Here is a 21,397-nt window from a genome sequence, read left to right as displayed (position 1 = left end):
CACCATTCAAGCAGAGCCCATCAAATAAAAAAGCAAAGGGAGGGATCTGCAGCCTTTACAGAGATTACATAACAAACCAGATATTGGAGCCAAGTTAGATGAAAAGCTTTAGAAAGGGGCTTGGGAAGCAAACATGCTGCAGGATTTATCATCCATTACCTGCTTTCTATTAAAGCAAACATGGTTGCATAGTAACTTTAATATCGTTGACTCCCTTTAAAATAAATACATTTTGTGTGGTTGCATAACCAAATGCACAGAATATGGTAGCAAAGGCTAACACCGTCATGATCCGTGTGGCTTTCACTATACATGAACTCTCACACACAGGCACTGTCTCACCTTTGATCACCAAAACCATTCCCACTAAGTTAAACAGGTGAAAGGGTTTGATGCACCGTGATGAAATCAAAGTGACAAAACACCTCATTGACAGTTTTATTTCACAAACTCGATTTATTGCACAACAGATATTTGCAGATCGTCAATGAAAGGAGACCATAAAAAAAAAAAAAAGTTTTCTAAAATAAAAGGACATAAAACGTGTTCTACAAAAATAGTTTCAATTTAATGAAGCACCAACGCATTGAATAGAAATCAACAAATTAACCAGAGCTTAAATAGTAAATGGCGTTATACACAGTAACTTTATAACAGAGACCAATGCTCGCCATGTTTTTCTGCCTCAGTACTTCTTCCCTTTATGGCCGTTATCTGGTTTCTGCAGACCTTAGTGATGAGCTAAATCAATGTGATTAGAAATAAAAATGCAGAAAACACCACTGAATAATGGTACTTTTACTATTAGTAGTATACCATATATTAGTTTTAGCTTGAAAATTATATATTTTTTCCATATATACCTAGTGTTCATGATTTCATTTTGTTCTGTTGATGCATGTTTAAGCATCTCATGTCTGCATAGGAACAGTTTATTTCTTGGTTTTGTTTAAAAAGTGGTATTAAAAATGGTATTAAAATGATCTATTTTATTTGTTGGGATAAAATGCAGTAGAAACACATTATTGCCTTTCTAAACATAGAAAATGTCCTTTTTTTGGGTTCTCTGATTTTATTCCTGCAACAAACCTGCAAATGTTGAAACAGCAAAAGCTTTCAGATATTAAAATACATATTTCAGTAGGACTATATACACAGACGGTGCTGTGCATCAACCTTCTAGCTATTGTGACCAATGTGGTTGTTCTTGATGCCAAAGCTGTTCATAAAGTATGTTAGGGTAATACAAATTTTTTCTTTTCCACAGAAAAAAGTGATCTGTGTATTGATTTCAATATTTGAACGTTTAAAGAAAAGTGAATGTCGCTGTATAGGTGATATTCACATTTGATTTCGTTTTGTGTTCTATATTGGAGAGACACAAACATAGACTTTTGACAAAATGTCACACTTGATCCGTTTTAAAATGTTTTGGACCTATTTTAAACATTTTTATTGTTAGTTTTTTTTTTTAGAAGTAAAACATCTCAAAGCTGTTCATCTCATTCATTTCCATTTTATTTTAAAAAAATCATATACACAAGAACAAATGTGGCTGGAAAATTCTGAAAATAAATACAAATCTAATCAAAATCAGCTAATTAAAAAAAAACAGACATGGGCTTTTATAAAACAAAATCTAAACTAATGAAACAGGCCTGGACAAAAACAACTGTACCGCTTAAGGATCAACACAATTTTTCATTTGAGCATGATTAATTTAGCTGTGTCTGAATAGTATTATAGTTGTCTAACATTCAGATCGTCTGAAAGGTGACAATTAGTCACTGTGTTGATCCATTGATTAAGAATTAGTTATCTTTAGGAGATTTAAAATAAAAATAGTAAAAAATGAACAAAAAAAGAATTTCAAAACAAGCACGTAAAGACTAAACTGGCCTAAAAAAAGATAGTAAAAAAAAGATAATGTAGTTAAGGAACTGAGAACAACCTCCAAAACCAAAAAAAGACAAAGCACAAGTTTTTCCAAAGTGGACCTTTTAAGAGAAGACCAAGAAGAGGAAATTTAATAAAAAATAAAATCATGATGAAAGAAAAACAAAACAAACAAAAAAGAAAAGATTGCCACAACATACATTTTAGGGAGAAGTTTTTTTCTTTCTTTTAGAAGGACTAGATTTCTGGTGATCAGCTCCAGAATCACAAAGCATTCCAGCTAAAGGAGACAGTCAGATGTAAAACACGGTGGAGGCTTGTCTATGATCTTTGTTACATCTGGCACAAGGTGTCCCAATTCTGTGCAAAGAAGATTGTTCAATGACATTCCAAGACTATCCAGGCATTCTGGATTAAGATAAGTTACAGAAACATGGAGCTATCCTTCCAGCCAGAGAACTGGTTCTCCTTGTGATGGAGGTGGACAAAAAAAATAACCCTTATGTAACAAACTCGTGTTTGATGCCAACATTTTTGCCCAGGTCTGTTTCTTTAGTTTAACCTTAAAGTAACCTTTTTTTACTTCCAAATTTAAGATTTTATTTCAGATCGGAAGCCACGATTACACCGCCCTGGGCAATGCACGTTCAAGTGGCCACTTTCAATGAAAAGTCTGTATAAATGAGCGTTATGGACTTCTTCTGCGTTCAAAACTTTTGCATTCACACGTAGATACGCAAATTTCTACGATCGCTTTCCAACTCAGCGCACAAAATGCACAGTCCTTGAATGTGTTTGAAAGTTAAACCAGGATGAACTGTGTCCAATCAGGGACTCTGATTTGGTAGTGAGGCATGGATGGCGTCTTTTAATTAATTGAATGGCCAATTGTTTGAAAATTGATCATGGAGAAAAAATTATCAAGTGCGGTCTGTGACTGGCTGGAATTCTATAACACCAAGTCTTTCATGCATCGGAATAGAGCTGTGAAAGAAAAATCCTGGAGCAAGATTGGCGAGATTTGCGGCGCTTTGACATTTCGCATGAAGACTCTACCCACCGTGGCAGACATGAGTTAGTAAACAGTAGGAAAAGAAGAAGCCCCTCCCTGCTTATCCAGTGTGAACACCATGGGCGCACTTTTGAACACACGTCACACGCCCGGTGTCTCCATGGCTGAAGACAGTCTCATCTTCTCAGACCTGCATGTTTAGTGTCAGCTAAATATATATTTATGTCCAGGTTTTTAGATTCATATCTTCTTGGTCAGTTACCTTTGTACAGAATGTTTCTAAATCACCTTTGAAAATTGAAATTGAAAATTTGGTCATTCAAAGAACCTGAATGACGACTTAAGAACCCTCCCATTCTCACCTTAAGTCTATTTCCCTGTACGCCTTACCACACAGTACATAATCAACATTCAACCTTGAAAAATATTTACAAAAAAAAAAAAAAAAAGTCTTACCCATCCAGAACTTTCCAAGTTATCAGGTCTTTACAGATTTTCGGCAAGAAGAGAATGCCCAAATCCACATCTGTAAATCAAGCAAAGTGGTTACTCTTACCTGATCCATCTTCTCAAGTCAGCTTTTGTGAAATATTGGCTCCCTTTTCTTGTTCAATGTCTGACATCTAGTATTTGCAGGTTAAACTGCTGTATCTCACTAAACAGGATCTTCAGTGAGTCCAGGACCTAGTCTTTCTTGGCGAGAACCAGCTGCTGGAGTTTAGCTAGCCTTGGAAAAAGACAGATGCTCACTACCAGGCATGACACTGCAAACTTCCTTCCATGGCCGTTGCGCTCGATGCTGCCTTCTCCCTTCTCTCTCAAAATGCTGACTGGTCCACTGTGCTGGGGCTGAAGTCGTCCTGTCTGATTGTCATCCTCCACACTAGCGACGCTGAGGGCCAAACTGCAGGAGCTTGTGGTTCTCATACTCCTACCTTCTCAACACTGGCAAAGCTGCACTCGGGGCCCTTCCCTGGAACTATTCAAACCTCCCTTTTAAAATGGCGACGGTATCCGTGAAAGCACAGAATATTGCACATATGAACAGACACCATCATGTTTTTCATAACAATCCCAAATTTGGGACAAGTCAGAAAAGGCTGATATGCTAACCACAGTCACAATGAGCATGCATGCTTTTTTTCCGAACCAATGATGCACTGAATCTTGTGTTACTTTACTAAACAACTTTATTCAGTCGTTTCTTTCACTAACCAAAAATACGGGAACAATCTGGAATCTGTTTCAATGGAAGAAATGAGAAGTGCGGGATTCCCTTAGTTCTAATCTAAGCTGTTTATTTCTGTTGACACTGACACTATGAAAAAGTTACACACTGTGCTTTTACATACAAATCAATACACACTTGACACTTGCAATTCGGAAATAATAAATTAGGAGGGAAGAAACAACTACTTCTGGCTTTTGAAGGGCCTTTTATAACTATGCTATCTGACAGTTGCTAAGATCAAAAATGTATGTTTAACTGGTCATTATGATAAAACTAACCAATATAAAAAATTTAAACAAAAATATGTAGGACTTAAAAAAAGAAAGAAAAGAAAGAAAATTTACCCCTGATCCAATAGGCACAATACACACAATTCAGACACAGAAAGGAAAACTTCCTCATTAGGTTCACATCTAGGAGAAATAGGAAAGGACATCGTCTGCACTCATGTCTTGTTCATACAGTCCTCCTTCCATACACTTCTTGGATAAGCTGCAGTAATGTCTGACTTCTGTGTTCCTCTACTGCTTTCAGATGACTGCCTCAAAGTAACCTGCAGCTTTCCTGACAACTCCTTTGCTCACCTCCTCGCCTCTCCTGCTAAGAACTGAAGCCTGTTGAATGGATACAGGATAAGACAAATAGTTAATCTGCACTTTCATGGGCTCACTCTGAACTGTGCTTCGAGGCTGCTGCCAGACTGAACGCTACTTACCAAAACAACCAAGAATTAATACCGCCGTGAGCCATAACCACCGCCGCCGCCGCCACCGCCACTCCCAGAGCCATAACCACCTGCAATTTGGAGTGAAAAATATCTTTATTATTCCCTCAGGGGAAACTACACTGCTGAGACAAATTATATCAAAGGGGTACATAGAAATAAAACTGTCAGTAGCTGCAGTTACATGGACAAAAGTAATCGGAATAAATGCCTGATCAGAATAAGAATGTGTCATGTAAACACGCCGTTCGGAATACTCTGCACCGATCAGCCTCATTCGGATCAATATTTCCTTCCGATCGAGATAGGAGGGTTGTGCCGATTGTTGATTCAATCGTGGTGCATGTAAACAATTTATTCCGATTGTGGGTCACTACTGCTGGCTTTTCTGTCATGCGTAGATGGTGTGGCGCTCCAGAGGCTTTGGAGCGCTAACAGGACCGGCCGGCTGCTCCGCGGGAGCAAACCATGTCTCTACGCAGAGCAGCCGGACTCGTAGGTTTGTGCGGGTAGGGGAGGGTGCTTTGTTACGGTGTGCGCTCCGGAGAAAGCTTTGTAGTCCGTCCGGCTGCTCTGCATGAGCGAGCTGCTGGACTCAGGAGATACGTGTCTCCGAGCAGAGGAGCGGCTTTCAGAAGGTGTGTCAGCTGGCGGAAGCAGCTTTTTAAAGCAGAAATGCCGCTCCGAGCAGTCCTGAGAAACGAGCAAATAATCGCATGGATTTGTTTTTCCAATCATGTCCAGACAAAGTAAAGGCTGATGTCATTGCCACATATACACATTGCGGCATTGCCCGCATGGATTTTAAGTTCATGCACGGCCAAATGCTGTAGGCAGATAATAGATTAATCCTAACTCTTCTTCCGGGTTCGTGCAGCCAAGAATACAGCACTGGTCACATGAATTTAGAAAGCACTTAATAGTAATCATAACAATAACAAAAGCACACTTTGAAGATCATCTCGCTCTATGCTGTAGCTTTGTTTGTTTACAACAGAACTCGCTATTTCTTCTTCTACTGCGTTCTGGTATTTTAGAGGATCAAAAGTATGGTGTATGTAAACAGTGTGATAATCGGATAAAGTTTTTCTGGGACTATGTACACAGTTCAATTCTAACCTGATCTTTGATCCGATCAAAGACATTTTGCACATGTAACCGCAGACTAGGCAAATATGTATTTTAAGGAGCCACATATGTTATTAACTCAAAAAATCTATCATTAGTCAGAGGATTGAACCAGCTCAGTGTAATTATCCTGCTCCCCAATGTTAGTTTATGCTACTTTAAATCATGCTTTATTTGTTGCAGCACACAGTTAAACTGAAGCACTTTTTAAAGTGAAGTGTGGATCCTTATTATAAAAAGTCCTATTTTATTTGCATCTCAGGAAATTGTGTCAGTTGTTGTCATTGAAGACAATACCAAAAATATTGGAGCTTCTCACCACTATAGGGTCCACCAGAGTTCCTGCCACCAAAGTTACCTCCTTTCATGGGCCCATAGTTCGACTGCTGCCCCCCATAATTTCCAAAGTCATTGTAATTTCCACCACCTCCATAACCTAAAAATCCAATGCAAACATTTATTATAAACAAACAAAACATATCAAGTTTCATATGTTCATGACTTGGAAATAAGAGCATATTTACCTCCACTATTGCCTCCATAACCTCCGTCACAGTTGCCACCAAATCCTCCACCCTGGTTGCCATATCCTGGACCACCTCCCCCATAGCCGCCGCCTCCACCTCCTCTGTAGCCCGGCCCCCCGCCATAGTTTCCTCCTGGACCTATTGATAACAATTAAACCAGTGTATTCTTATAGGTGGAGCTTCCACCATTTTGATGCGCTGCTGGGGACACATTTTTAGGGAAAAATGATCACAAATCAGTTTGGTGTAACTCACCATTGTCAAAGTCATCCGCATAGCCACCACGTCCTCCACCATAACCACCTAACCAAAAAAGATTATATTAAGATTATGTTTCGTTTCCACTTCACTTGAATGCATTTTTGTAACCAAGTTGCAACATTTAGCACAGATTATTATTTTGTAAAATGTCTTCTCTATTAGAGCAAAAATGTGGCGTACCTCGTCCAAAGTTTCCACTGCCTCCAAAGTTCCCACCTCCTCTACCCATGAAGTTTCCTGATCCTCCACTCCTGCCTGAGATAAAGATCGATACAATTAAAAATGTATTGTTTTCCTCAACAAACTGTTAGCTGCCAACCAACCACAGAAACCGTCAATTTTCGACATAATTACCTCGGTTACTGGATATAGTATTCATTTCCTGTTTTGACAGAGCTTTTCTGACTTCACAGTTATGGAAGTTGATTATATGATATTTTTGGGCTGAAAAGAAAAATGTAAAGTTGTGTTAAAATTATGTTTCTTCGTGTCTATTACAAGTAAACAATCAAATCTGACCCATGCATACCAACAATCTTGTCCACAGTGTCATGGTCATCGAAGGTGACGAAGCAGAATCCTCTCTTCTTCCCTGTAGAGCGCTCTTCCATTATATCAATGCATTCAATCTTCCCGTATTTCTCAAAATATTCCCGAATGTGATATTCCTCTGTGTCCTCCTTGATCCCACCGACAAAGATTTTCTTAACGGTCAGATGTGCACCTGGTTTGTTTGAGTCCTGAAGCAGAGCCCACGAGTCACCACACACCCCATCAAAGTCTGCATTTGGTCAGAAATGTATATGTTTTTACCTCTCTGGACACAGCCCTCTTGGGTTCAACAACACGACCATCTACTTTATGTGGTCTTGCTTTCATGGCATCGTCTACTTCGGTCACATTTGAATATGTGACAAAACCAAAACCCCTCGACCGCTTGCTGTTGGGATCCCTCATTACCTGGAAACAACACAAATGTATCAGTGACAGCTTTAGTGATCTGTGATAATTTCTTATTAATACTAATGAATATATCTTTTTTAAATAAAAAGAGATTCTAAAACTACAAACCACACAGTCTGTGAGGCTCCCCCATTGCTCAAAATGTGCCCGTAGACTCTCCTCTGTCGTTTCAAAACTCAGTCCTCCAATAAAGAGTTTTCTGAGCTGCTCTGGTTCCTTTGCATCGCGGTTCTGTGTGAACAAATAACTGCAGCCATGAATGTTGGTTAAAGCTACAAACAAACAATGTCACATCTTCTTCTTCCACTTTCGGCTTCTCCCATCAGGGGTCGCCACAGCGAACAAGTCGCATGGTAAATTTGGCAATGTTTTACGCCGGATGCCCTTCCTGACGCAACCTTCTCAAACCGGGCTTGGAACCGGCACGGAGGTGGAGAAGGGAACAGGGAGCAGCCCGGAGTCGAACCCGGGTTTCACGGACGGAAGGCGCCGCAAACCAGCACGAGCTAAACTGTCTAGAATAAAAAAAATTAAACTACATATATCAAACTATGTATTGTAATGTAGAGCAAACAAAGAATGATATTTTGAAACACCTTGAAATGAGAGAGCACTACGTTTTATCAACAGCAAAGGCATTAGGGCAAATTTGTGATCATGCCCATGCTTTGTTATGAATAAAAATGTCATTCTGATAGTCTTGGGGAAAGATATACAATAAATGTATTTCTTAAAGAAACTCCCACTTGGCAGGTCCAAGGAATCAAACTTGGTAAAATACTTTGTCATCCGGTGTTTCTCAATCCTTCAGCCCACATACCATGCATGTCTTCATGTTTCCCAAAACACCTCATTCAACATAACTGTCATTACTGAGCTTCTGCCATTTTAAAAATGTGTCCAAGCATTTTCTTTACACACAAACACCCAAATGAACTCACTCAAAAAAACATCCTTTCTTAAACAAAGAAAATACCAAGTAAACATTGAGACTAGTCAACACCAATGACCTTAATATCATTTTAGTTATTCATACTGATGCTTAACAGAACTACACGCCTGAATGCACCGACGACGTCACTCAGCCTCTGAAATGCGATTATGCAGACATAAAAACATATTTCGTCAAAGTGGGAACCGATTATTTCCCCTGATGTCAGTTATGACAACTATTTATCATATTCTTGAAGAAATAACGACGTAAAAATAGCACTTTAGGTCTTTATTCTAAGATACCCGACACATATTTCTGCAGAGTACAGCTGAAGACATCAACCGAGGTTCATTAATAATACTTCGAAATTCACGGTCACAATACCATGTTAGAAACAAAGATGGGTAAATTGACTTTACATTACATTACAAGAATGCCATATTTGCTGATATCTTTATAAATGTCAAAATGGCTCCTGTTAGCTTATGTGTTATGCTAGCTTGACGGCTAACTACTTTTACTTTTGCCCAGAAAAGACCAATTTCTTTATTAATTTCAAAGCAATTAAAACAATTCACAAAAAACACTAACTGGGCTGACATTACGCGAATCAACATTGCAAAACATTTCAGAGTCAAGAATTACCGGGATGTTCTCTTTTTTAACTTCGACAGCCATTACTATAGCTCTGCTGCAGCGTTAGCTAATGGCAACGTTGGTAAGGTCGTAGAACTGCACAGAGGCAACCAATTACAATATATATACATATATAATCTCCCTAATCACTTCACGCGTTTTTTAAACGAGTCATGCTTCCGAACGAAGATTAATTTCCCTTTGCGACACTGAGCAGCATCGTACCTCCATTTTGTAGACGTCCTGGAGCGCAGGGAGGAGAAAGTGGGGAGGTCACGTGACGGCCTCATCGTCCCCTGCAATGGTTAACCAAACAAAAGACATTTAAATCGGGGGGAAAAGAACAAACTATTTCGAGAAATGATCAAAAGTAAGTATATGTTTTTCTTAAAAGTATGAATTTATTTTTCACAGCATTATAACCTCAAATTTTCTAAACAAACACTTGAATGAAACACACACGCGCCCTCTACTGGTCAAAGAGATGCAATGCACCTTGGCTCCTGTCAAGACAGCTGGTGAATGCAAAAATCTGATTACTAAGGATGATCAGACAACCTATCATTAGATCTGATGATTTTTTTAAACAAATATTATAAATCTGATTGTAGAAAATAGTTTATATGTTTTGATATAGTTTCAGATTTTTTTCATTGTGTAGACCTGCAACATGCAGTCAAAACAACAACACAATTTGATCTCCAAAACCATTTGTTTAAAAATCTCAGGCCTGTTCTAATAAGGGAGCTTATAGATTTGCCAAGTAGGCAACTAGTTGTCACCATCTTCCCTTTATTCTCAATCAAAAAAAAGTAATTATTAAAGAAATGAGAATCCAATAAAAACCAATAAGTTACAGGAAAATTCAAAAGAAAACAGAAGGTAAACAAGGTCTGATGAGAAGTTCTTCCCATGTTTGCTATTGTTAAAAAAAATCAGGTAACACTGTTTACATTATCTTTTTAATAATCTGATATTTTAAGAAGTTAGGTGATGAATAGAATTTAGTGTGTATATACACATTTACTTAAAATGTATCTCATGGCCTGCAAATAGTCTTTTTGTATTGCATATTTTAAAGTGAACATATGTTGAAAATAGCTTAGATATACACATTGCATCTTGTCCCCAAAATAAAAAAAAGTCTTGGAAAAAAATCAAGTGAGAAAAACACAATTTTGTTATTTTTTGATACACAGTTGAGATTAAATGCATGTTTAATAAAATAGCAATAACTGTGCAGCTAATCTAGTCAGACCAGAGGGTTATGTGTCATACAGAGGTCACAATAAATGCAATTACTTCTAGTAACTTTTCTTGACTGACATGGTGTAGGCTAACACATCTAAATGGAAGTATTTTTCTTCATTTTGAAAAAAATTGTGAACCGAAAAAAAAGAAAGAAATATATATATAAGTCTCCAAACAGTACTGGAAACTTCATAACGTGATGCCTCCATATGCAAACTGATGCAATGTTTGCATATATGAATTTATATTCTATATGTATTTTTCTGTTAGTTATACTATCTGATAGGGAAAATGTGTTACAAAGGCCAGACACTTAGCCTTCCTGGAACTGACCAGCAGCTCCAAATATATGACGGTTTTATGGTTTAGACAATGTCTGTCATAAAGTTTATTGTGGTATGTGAGGGAAATACAGCTTCAATAAAAAGGGTAATGTTTTTCCTGACACTGTTAATGATGAGAATTTATGAATGGTTCACAGGTCAAATTCAAGAGCAGTATAGCTGCTCTTACTGTACAGCCAATTTGTATTTGCTTAGAGGTACTAAAGCCTTTTGTTGTGGGTAGTTTTTATTTAATTTTTGATTTTGCATGTAAGTACATAAAAAACCTTTTTTCTGTTGAAAACCTTTGTAACGCTAATTGAAGTTGAGAAATCAGAATTTCCTTCATTGTCATTAAATGCACGATGAAATAATGATGCTCCGAAAAGTTAAAAATATGTAAAAGTCAGAATTTGAAATAGAAAATACATTTTAATACAAAAATCTAAAATCTAAAGTCTAAAAATATATTCATCCAGTGTCACTAAAAGATAATAATAGAGTGTGCTGATGACCATATGAAGTAGTATAGCACTGTAAATAATAAATAACCTATAATTGCACTTCTTTAAACACATCAACATGATGTACATGAGCAATGATTAGAAATATTGATAAAAACAACTATTTAGTTCTTTATTTTTCTGTGTTTCTGTCTTAGAACTAGCAGTTCACCCAACAAATCTTTGAATATATTGCACAGTTGAGCAAAAAAGTTTCTCGACAGCAGAGCACTTATCTTTGATAATCCTTATTCTGGACTTTAATTTGTGATATCATTTTTTTTTTACCAATAACTGATCTGGTTAATGTTTTAGTTCCAATATTTTAAAAATTAGACTTTTTCCTGCCTTCGAATGTTTTTTTTTTGAGGTTTTGAATTTGTTCAGGTCATCATTATATTAGTTAGGTAAATATAATTTTTCTTTTTTTTGTTTTGCTAAACAGCCAAAGTTTTCATGGTGTACATGGAGAGTGTGTGAAATGTGTAATCAAATATGTGCACATGTGAGCATCACACAACTTTTTGGTAGTGAAGTAGGCATTATTTAAATCCTCAGCCGCACTTTTCATCACAATAATGGAACACTCTGCAATCATTTAATTCATTGCTGAGAGCCCACGTTTGAGACTTGCAGGGGCAAAATGAGTCAACCAGGAAGTGCAGCGAGAGCAAACAGCAGTATCAGCCTCTCACAGATGTGGTTTGATTGATGCTCCAAGTACACCTTCTCGCCCTCACCTCAGGACAACATGTTTGCTTGGTTGTTGATCACACCCCTCAGTCTTCGTACCTAACTGCCCCCTGACACCAAGATATATCATTGGTCCCACACTCAGTTGGCTGCAATGGACGTATTGATCCTTTGTGCTTGTGTGGAGGCCACTTTTTATTTTCAGAAAATACTTTGAAAGACCATTAAAGTCAGTCTTTTGGTTCATGAAGGGTCCAGCTTCATTAGAGATGTGAAAGCTTGGCCTTCAGCTCAGTTCACTTCTGGATAATTTTGATTTTTAGCACAGTTCCCTCTTCATTTACATAAAATGGAATAAAAAAAAAATCATTCTTGGTTAACGATCCTCATAAAAAGCCTCGATTTGCCCTGATTTGCCATAAAACTGTTCAATTTTGTTCTTGATTTTTTTGTGTGACAGATGAGTGATGGTATCACCCGAAGGAATAGAGAGGGATGACATTCTCGTCTGAGCTATAATGCAGCACTAACTGTAGAGCCACGATTAAATAATTAACACAGATTTTATATCCATTTTACAATCACAAATTACGGTTTGCCGTATATCTGAGCAGCGGCCAGAAAGAACCGTGTCAGCAAAAATTTCGTGTATAGTAAATCTCATGCAGGAGGGGCCAGTGACTGTAAATCAAGTGCTGCAATGTGAATATAACCTTTTCCCTTCATTAGCTGAAAAAAACCCCACATCATGATAAACACTTGTGTGTTCATTAATCAGGTACAATCTTTTTACTATGCATGTGTCTCTTTAGTGTCTTTATGTTGAAACATTAGCATCAAGAGTTGTTTTTCTGGAATTTTCTACAAAAAAAAACATTTTCAGCAACGCATCCTAATGCTCTGTGCTGTCAGGAATTGACACGATCATGCATGGATAAAAATAAAACGACTGTTATCAGAGGTCATTGAATGGATATTTAAAACATAAAAATCAGAATGGACACAAAGTAGTGGAGCAATTATGAAGTGACCTCTAAATGCAAATCCATTTCTCAAATGTCTTTTGTTCTCAATGTCCCCTAGATGGCGCCATGGTCCATGAAAAGTGTGGATCTTCTTGCAAATCATGGTAATTATTTTCCCTGTTGTCACATGATGTTTGATTCAAGTTTTTGCCAACTTTAGGAAGCTTGGAGAAAAAAACAACAGATTTATTTAAAGCAATACGTTTTTGCTTTTGGGAGTGAAAGAAATAGAATCTGCAGCTGCTTCTTTTTTTGTAATAATTATTTTTTTGGTGAATATTTCCTAAGTGTTAGATATAATTATTAACTAAGTAACTTCTGTGAACTTAATGCTCACAATAAAAGTCTGCTCTCCACTGCCCATTGTGCTTAGGCTGTTAAGGTCGACCTTGTCCTGAGAAAGAGTAGAGTCGGCTCCATGACTCCTCTGGGAACGCCCACCGGCAGTAACCTGGGCTTGGGCAGACGGACGTACGCAAGTGGAAAATCTGAGGAAATGGGGATTCAGAGCAGGGAAACCAGGGAGTCAATTTAGTCACTGTCTACTACCATTTCACATGCAAGTACAAAGCCAATCTTACATGTTGGTGTTGACTAGAATCTCTCTCTGTGGAATTTAGGGACAGAACAATTCCTAGCATCTGTTTCCTGTTCACTTGCATGGAGGAAACTGAGTGTAAATCACACCAAAATATAAATAGAATCAATCTACAAAAGTTGAAGTTGGTTGGTGTGGCCCTGTAGTTGGATTTTTTGATTACTTCGATTTATGGGTTTGCTGTGGAATATAGAAGAAACGGACTCACAAGACAGCGGTTTGCTAAAAAAAAAGAGAAACATTTTGTTCTCACTTTTAAACAAATGACTTGCAGCTTTGGCAGGATTGTCATTCAAAATCAGTATAAATATATGAAGCATGATAAATATGCATACAAAACTTTTTCAAACCCACTGGATAAAGATGACAGGAAGTAATTATACAAAATGGGACAAATCCTAAATATTTTCAACCAAATAAATTTGCTAAATTGAACAATATGTGCACAATATGTGGGAAAAACACATTTCGATATGAAAAGTTTATTTCTAAAATCAGTCAAATTTTTTTTACTTAGCTTGTTTTTATCATCCAATTAAGATTTTTTTTCATTCATAAAATGTTCCAGAATTATGGCTTTTGTTTTCTTCACATAAAAACATTCCATTTGGAAGATTGATAGTTTGATCTCCAGCCCTTCCATGAGTTGAAATGTCCTTGAGCAAGACACAGAATTGGCCACCATATGTTCACTGTTGCATTGTTATGATGCATTGATTTATTCATAAGAATGACTTTCTGTGTGTGAAAGAGAAACACTGCGTTATTTATAGAGTCTAAATTAAGTTTAAAACATGAAAATTCTTTACAAAATGTGAAATAACACTTTCCTCACAGGGTAAAAAAAACCGAGACGTTCACTGCATTAAAGTCCAAGGAGAAGACACAGACAGCGTGTGGTTTAATAAAAGCCTTTATTTACTGCTGCTCAGCAGAAAACAACAGTGTTGTGTATCCCTCTGGCACTAATTGACTGCCTGCAGCAGAAACAAACTCACTCCTCTCCACCACAGTTGTCTCAGGTGTAATAAGCACTTGTTTCTCTCTGTGTATTTCTGAATTCATTGGCTTCTACAAACATGTATTCAATTTGATATAAGGTGATTGTATTATAAAATGAAGATTAGTGTCCCCCTCTCCTGACTTCTCCGTTACAGTAATCGGTGGTACTCCACAGAAGTTGTGTGCGGTCCATGCTGGGCTTGTCCCTTCTTCCTGGGTGAGGAATAATACAGGGGGTAGGTGCAGGGAGACAAGGGAGAGACATCTTCCCTTAATTCCCTTGCACTGGCAACAAAAGACCACAAAAGTGCTGCTTTCACATTTTTATGTGGCCCGACGTTGAGCTCCCAGCAGAAGGAGACAAAGGAACGGCGGGATGATGAAGTCCCGAGCATTGCAGGGCAGGTGTTTCCTCTGTCTCCTGGGAGCTGTGGAGCACACCTGCCCAGTACTAACGCACTGTGATGGATCAGTGTGGCAGTGGCTGACTCAGCTTTTCAAAAGCTCTAACCGGGATTAGAGCTCAGAGGACCTGATTGAAGCACACTGTCATCCCACAAACAATAACACACATCCATCTTGGACGGCAGGCTTTCCTTTCTCCCCTGCGTCTTCACCGAGAACGATTGTGGTGTTGATAGTAAGCGGTGTAGTGTATTGAACGAGAGGAAACATTTCAGCAGACATGTAATCAAATGGCACCTTTTGGATTCTTAGGTGCTTCTGAACACAAAAACACAAGGAGTCATGAGCACTTAAATACGCTCACATAGGAGTACGTCTCCACACCAATTTTTTTTTTTTTTTTGAATGAGATGATGTTCTATTTAAAGACGAGCGCTCCAAAGTGTGGTCCCAGGAGTCAGTGACTAATGTAGTGTAATAGCCAATGCTGGCATGGTGCAACTCGTCCCAAGCAAATCCTCCCTAGTCTTTTATCCAGTTAGAGTGTGATTACTATCAATATATATCAACTCACTGATAGACTTTACAGAAATCAACGTCAATCATAGCACATTATGATCACAAGTAATTAGTTATTCTATTCTATAGTTGTTGATGTTTTTGCATTTATTTAAAAATTACAGCGTTTATCTTTACATTTGCCTCTTATATTTTTTTTTATTCCCCACTAATTAAAATCATAATGATCATTATGGCCCCTGCATGTTCCCAAAATCCTGCTCCTGGAATTTAAAAGATCACATGCAATGCTTGGATGTGACTTTGGAGGGAGCCTTAAGCACTAGAAAATGATGGTGAATTTGAAAACAAAGACCCAAGAAAACTGAAGAGTATTTCTTTATTAAACACCTCAGTTTACAGAACAGTTAATTTACTTAAATAATAAAATTGAAATCTTTAAAAGTGAACTGATGATTGGCTTTAAAATATATATTTATGTTTTATTGTTTCAATTAAATTAAAAATAGCTATAGCACAGCATGCAGCAATATTCCACTTGCTTACCCATGAAATGATTTAAATACACTCCAAATAGTTTTTTAAGTAATATTCTCAGGGGTGAAAAAAAGACAATATCTAGAAAGAGCATGCTATTTCATCTGCTGGTGGGATATGAGAAGATTTTCTGCTCCTCCGCCCAGCAACCAAAGCTTCCTTATCTTGTCCTCATCTGCATAAACTGTACAAACAAGTGAAACAAGTGGGCCACTTGCCCCACGTGGACCGCCCAGTACATCCAATGTACTCACATGCAGTCGCTGCTTGTTTTGCACTGTGTGCTGCTAATACACATGAATGTATGAAGCTGCTGCAGGGGGGTGACATGTGCCTTGTCCAGGTGGCAATGACAGATTTAGAGGATGTTGTGGACAAAGGCTGGCCTATGGAGGATATGTGTGACATGTAACATGTAGCAGGGGTGTGGACTGATGACATCCTCTGTTTAATGAGCAGAGACGATGTTAAAGTGAGCTGCCTGCCGCAGAGAGCTGTAAATCTGCCCCCTATCACTGCTGCTCTGCTAATACAGGAAGTATTATCTAATAAGTGCAACAAGGAGGGCTAATTTCATTGGAGCTGATACCCCCCACATGCAAGTCTTGGCCTCCTTGAGGTGGAGAGGGTAGCCCTATTAGGAAATTGTATCACTGGGAAGCAAAAGTAGGGTGAGATTTGTAGGACCAGCAGTGGCTGACACACGTCTCCCTTTAAGTTGTCTACTGCTGAGCTTTCTAAACTCAAACAGACGTATCCCAGATGCTTGGTTAACCTGCATGGGCTGCCATCGTCTCATTCCTAGACCATATAGGAACTCTAAAGGACCTCTGTTTCCCTGCCCCCTGTTCTGCCCTGTCTAACCCTGATTTGTGGAGTGCTGGTGTCAAAGGGGGGTACTTTGTAGATGTTGTGCTCTCTTTACCTGTTTCCCCACAGCAGAAGCAATAAATGTCACTGAATGACGCTTTCTGGACTGTCTCACGCCAATTGCTGTAAGTTTCTCAAGTAGATATTACAAGTAAGGTATGTTGTTCACTCTTTTATATCATATTTTGGTACACACATTTCTGAGACCTCTATCTCATTAGCACGATCAAAACGTTCCTTAAAAACCCATAACTTGGTCCATGTTTTCTACGCTGTTGTAGAACATCATTCCTCATGAGGGGCAGTAGAAGGACCTGTCCTGCTCAGTTCAAACTGGCTGGGTCCATGAAATCTCAAGACAAATTGGGCAGAAAAGGGTTTTGTTCATTTTCAAAACTTTATGGTGAGAATAACTCATATATTGGTGTTCATCTTTTGAAAGAATGCACAATTTGTTTATGATTCATTCTTTATAATACAGTTACATAATGTTTAAAATGAGCAAATCAAATTTGAGACAGTGGGTAAATGATTTGCTTTTTCTTCTTGAGCACTCATGTCAATATTACTGGATTTTAAACCAACATTGTTGTGAGCCAAAACTGACAAAATTATCAAATGCAACATAGTTAAATTTATATTTTATAAAAAAAGCATTATTTTTGTGGATTTTATTAAATAAACATCTTAATAAAAAATTCTGGCAACTCTTTCATGTAGTGGTCATTACAGGGTTAATGTCAGTTTTAACCAATCACAGAATTCTAAATAAAACCCTAGTTCTTATGGCTCATTTATTAAAAGCAAGACTTTTTTTTGGTATGTCTGACATTTGCAGTAATGGGACTGTGTTTCTGAGTTTTCCTCCACTGAGCAGGGGGTAATTGCTGACTAGTCTTTTAACCTTATTAAAACATCCAGCGGAGGTGTTGGTGAGAAGATGAAGTTGATGATACTGCACCTCCTGTGTTTTCAGAAAAGAAAGATGCTGACTGCACTTCATCCCTGGGATTATACACCAAATTTAAGCAAAGCTGCCACAGCTAATTAAGGAAAAGGAAGCGCTGTGACAATCACCATGGGAGGGAGATCGGGCTTTACTCAGGGTGTTCTCTCATTATTACATATATGTATATTTTTCCTGAGATAATAATGCCACTTCTCTTTGCAGAGTTGTTATTGCGACTGTTTTGGTTATTGTTTTTACAACCCTGCAATGTGGCAACTATCAATAAAATTTATACGATCTTTATGCATGAAAACTCTTGTTATTTTTATTGCTACGCATATACTGACACCTATCACTTTCATTGTTGGTAGGATGTTGTTTCATTAAAAAAACATTCACAGGTTTGATTGCTCGCAGCCATTTTTCAAAAGCTGACATTCACAATATGACTGCTGAAACTCCAAAGAGCGTTGTGTCTGAGCTTAATTAGATTCCGTGGAGCTAAATCAAATCAGTATAAACGAGAACAGAGCGCCAAACGTTCCCTAAACAAACGAGTGTCTGTTGTCTTTGTGGTGCGATTGCTATCTCAGTGGGGCTCTGCATGGAGAATAACCCATCACAGTCAAAGCAGAAGCCCCTCTGTCTTGCAGCCGTCGGTTAGGTTTTTGTTAACCCTCTGATTTCACTTCTCATGCATCTTTTTCAGCACAGAAAGACCGGGTAAAAAGGATGCTGGGATTTCGCCTTTTATCCCTCTTTCTGTTCTCAATGCTTAACCTTGACAAGTCAATATGATGCAAATGCAATTTGCTTATCTCCTTTAACATGGCTGCTCTTCCCCCCTTGTTGTGGAAGCGTGGAGTGTGTTCCATTCAGGGGGTTTTGGTGTTTAGTGTGGTTCATAAAGGTGACGAATGATCACACATTATATCACACAGATATCCTACTCAAAGCTGCTTCAAGTCCTACTCAAATCATGTTTTGGTCTATTGTAAAAGCATTCCCCAGTGGTCTTTTAATTATGATTATGCTGTTTTTAGGCAAAGAAAAACAGCAACAACAACAACTGTGTCATTTTCTAGAACATAGTGTGGAGAGTGGGGAAAGGCTGCCTTCCTTTCTCACGATCCCTTTGTGTACATGCTCTCCAGCTAGGTTACAGCCCCTAACAACTCCAACCTAACATTAGCAAAAACAAAAACGGTGAACAATCTTGGAGCTATCGAGTTTTGAGCCAGATTTCAACTCGGACGAGGAAAACGAAGACGTACGTGGATCTATTTGTCTACAAGAGGATACATCAGAATGCAGCGCAGCAAGGAGCTTGTGGCCCACCGACTGCGGCATCTTCTTTACTGTACAGGCTTTTTCCAAGCGCAATTTTTGGTCTGCTCCAGAATTAAAATGATTTGAATAAAGAAATACTCAGAAATGCAATTTTGAGCTTAATTTTCTTCCTATATATGCCCTCCAACATGAAATAAATGCTACAAACACATTAAATATCAAAAACAGGATTTTCGTGTGAGTCTGTCTTTAAACTATAAGTGGTATCCAGAGATACATATGCACCGGACTGCTGAACTGAGGCTGTCAGCATCTGGCAGTTCGTCCCAGGCCAAATAAATAGTCAGCTCCCAGGTCTCCAGCAGCAGGGTGGCTACAACCCAGGTCCATTAGTCACCAGACCCTGAACACTTCTCACTCATCCCATCACATACGGTAGCGTAATTGATACCAGTCAGCTGTCTCTGTAATCTCCTTGGTGGGAGGCAGGATGCACACCTCATGTTTGGTTAAGAAGGTGCTGTGCAGGGTCCAGGACTCCAGGCCTGTCTCTTTGCCATCACTCCACTTGAAGGTGAGATGATTTAGGGGCCTGGGAGAAAGTTAATTTCTCTTGATCATTGTGTGCAACCTGGAGCCTTAATGGCGGGCGTAATTAATTCTGCTGATGTTAATCACCAGGGCTGGTCCCCACAATTATCAGCCCTGTGCAGATGGGGCGAGGCGCAGACATGAAAAATTAGGAAAATGAATCTGTAATGGGGTGGCAGATCTAATCTGCATCAGAGAAAACAAAGTTAGGGAGAGCAAAGAGCTCATTCCAGGTAAAAGCCACAGTACTGACGAACCTGTGCGGCAAAGCTGAAAAATGTTGCCTTGTCCAAAGAGTTTTGTAATTACTCAGGCATTGAATTATTCTATTGTTAATTCATCACTGCTGGAGGGGTTAGGTTCAACATCTCTTCCTGGGCTACCAGTTGGAGAGGAAGCGGCAGTGGTCATATGCTTCTGGAGTCACTGTTAGGTTAATCAGGTTCCATTCTCAGGTGTGTGGGCTTTACAATCAACCTCTGCACTCTTCACTCCATGCAGAAATATTTAGAAACCCACCCACAAACACCCCCTCCAGATTAATGTGCGCACACTCTCAAACACACACACTTGGATTATTTCAATCATGGCTCGTGCTGATGGAAGAATTACTAAGGCATTAGTGGTCAGAGGACAGATACTCCCAGAGGACGTTTCCTCTGCCAACGTCAAACAAAATTAAGCAAAATACAACTGATTAATTGAAATTGCAGAGGAGCCATTTTTCAAGCCCTTGCTTGGCTCTGGCAGTTGGGCATGCCGTCATTCCTGTTTGGTCAGTTTAATTAGTCTTCTACCTATTTTGTCTTTAATAAGGCATGCCATAGGCTCTCAGAAAATCCAGGATGTTGGAATGAATCATTACTCATCATCACTGTTAAAATGGAAAAACCAAGCAATGGACTGAACTGCTGGTCATGATTTAGTTTAAGTCTATTCGATTTGAGTTAAATAAACAGAATTTTAAACCAATTCAAATATCACACTTAATAGCACATCAAAACAAATGATGAAATCTCTGTCTGATGTTGTAATTTCCAGGAGATAAACAGAAAACCTTTTAAAGATGTTTAGCTTTAATTACAGCTGTGATCAATATGCACACATTGACTATATTACCCTTAAAGTTTTGTGTATTCCGCTGTACAGCAAAGGTCAAAAGCTCATTTTCTTGTAATTACTCACAGGGGGCGATGCAGTTCTTGAGGTGAACCGCAACAAACAATAATAGATGGACCAGCTGGCTGTTCATTGTTCTGTGGTCAGACATTTCACAGCAGTGGTGACCAGGTGTTTACAAAGGGCGCAGCCACCCAGCGTCACGCTGCAGGAAAAAGGACACAAGAAGCAGGAGGTCTCGGACGCTTTCAGCTGCATATGCAGCATGGAATGAGATGAATATCACACGTTTGTCCTCAGGCAATCACAGGATTGCACGCACAAACTTGAAAACTTTCTGTCCTTTGCATATTTAGAACATTCCCTTCTATGCTGTAACAGTCCCTTTATAACCCTACAAAAGGATGCAA

At 38.6% G+C, this 21,397-nt stretch overlaps 1 protein-coding gene and 1 long non-coding RNA gene across 4 annotated transcripts; one reads left to right on the top strand and one right to left on the bottom strand.

The window, feature by feature from the left end:
• Window positions 1-424: 424 nt before the first annotated feature.
• On the bottom strand, window positions 425-9,622 carry hnrnpa3 (heterogeneous nuclear ribonucleoprotein A3). 3 transcript variants are annotated; one of them, XM_020712995.2, is made up of 11 exons: window positions 9,322-9,519; window positions 7,851-7,973; window positions 7,593-7,739; window positions 7,309-7,519; window positions 7,134-7,223; window positions 6,960-7,034; window positions 6,774-6,821; window positions 6,516-6,656; window positions 6,311-6,427; window positions 4,855-4,934; window positions 425-3,434 (listed from the first exon to the last, which is right to left on the bottom strand). In XM_020712995.2, exons 1-10 carry the CDS (start codon window positions 9,352-9,354, stop codon window positions 4,870-4,872), a joined length of 1,050 nt encoding a protein of 349 aa, XP_020568654.1. In that variant the 5' UTR covers window positions 9,355-9,519; the 3' UTR covers window positions 425-3,434; window positions 4,855-4,869. The 3 variants fall into 3 exon arrangements, with proteins under 3 accessions (XP_020568654.1, XP_011488105.1, XP_004081818.1); XM_011489803.3 differs by having other exon boundaries at window positions 446-4,753; window positions 9,322-9,518; XM_004081770.4 differs by lacking the exon at window positions 9,322-9,519 and adding an exon at window positions 9,538-9,622 and having other exon boundaries at window positions 1,501-4,753.
• A 111-nt stretch (window positions 9,623-9,733) lies between these two features.
• On the top strand, window positions 9,734-18,294 carry LOC105356827. The gene is made up of 2 exons (XR_002872519.1): window positions 9,734-13,211; window positions 13,481-18,294. It is a non-coding gene; the product is annotated as an uncharacterized LOC105356827 (long non-coding RNA).
• Window positions 18,295-21,397: the final 3,103 nt, after the last annotated feature.

This window comes from Oryzias latipes, chromosome 21 (assembly GCF_002234675.1).
Source record: "Oryzias latipes chromosome 21, ASM223467v1".
Taxonomy (NCBI): Eukaryota; Metazoa; Chordata; class Actinopteri; order Beloniformes; family Adrianichthyidae; genus Oryzias; species Oryzias latipes.
This window is presented reverse-complemented; position numbering and strand designations above follow the sequence as displayed.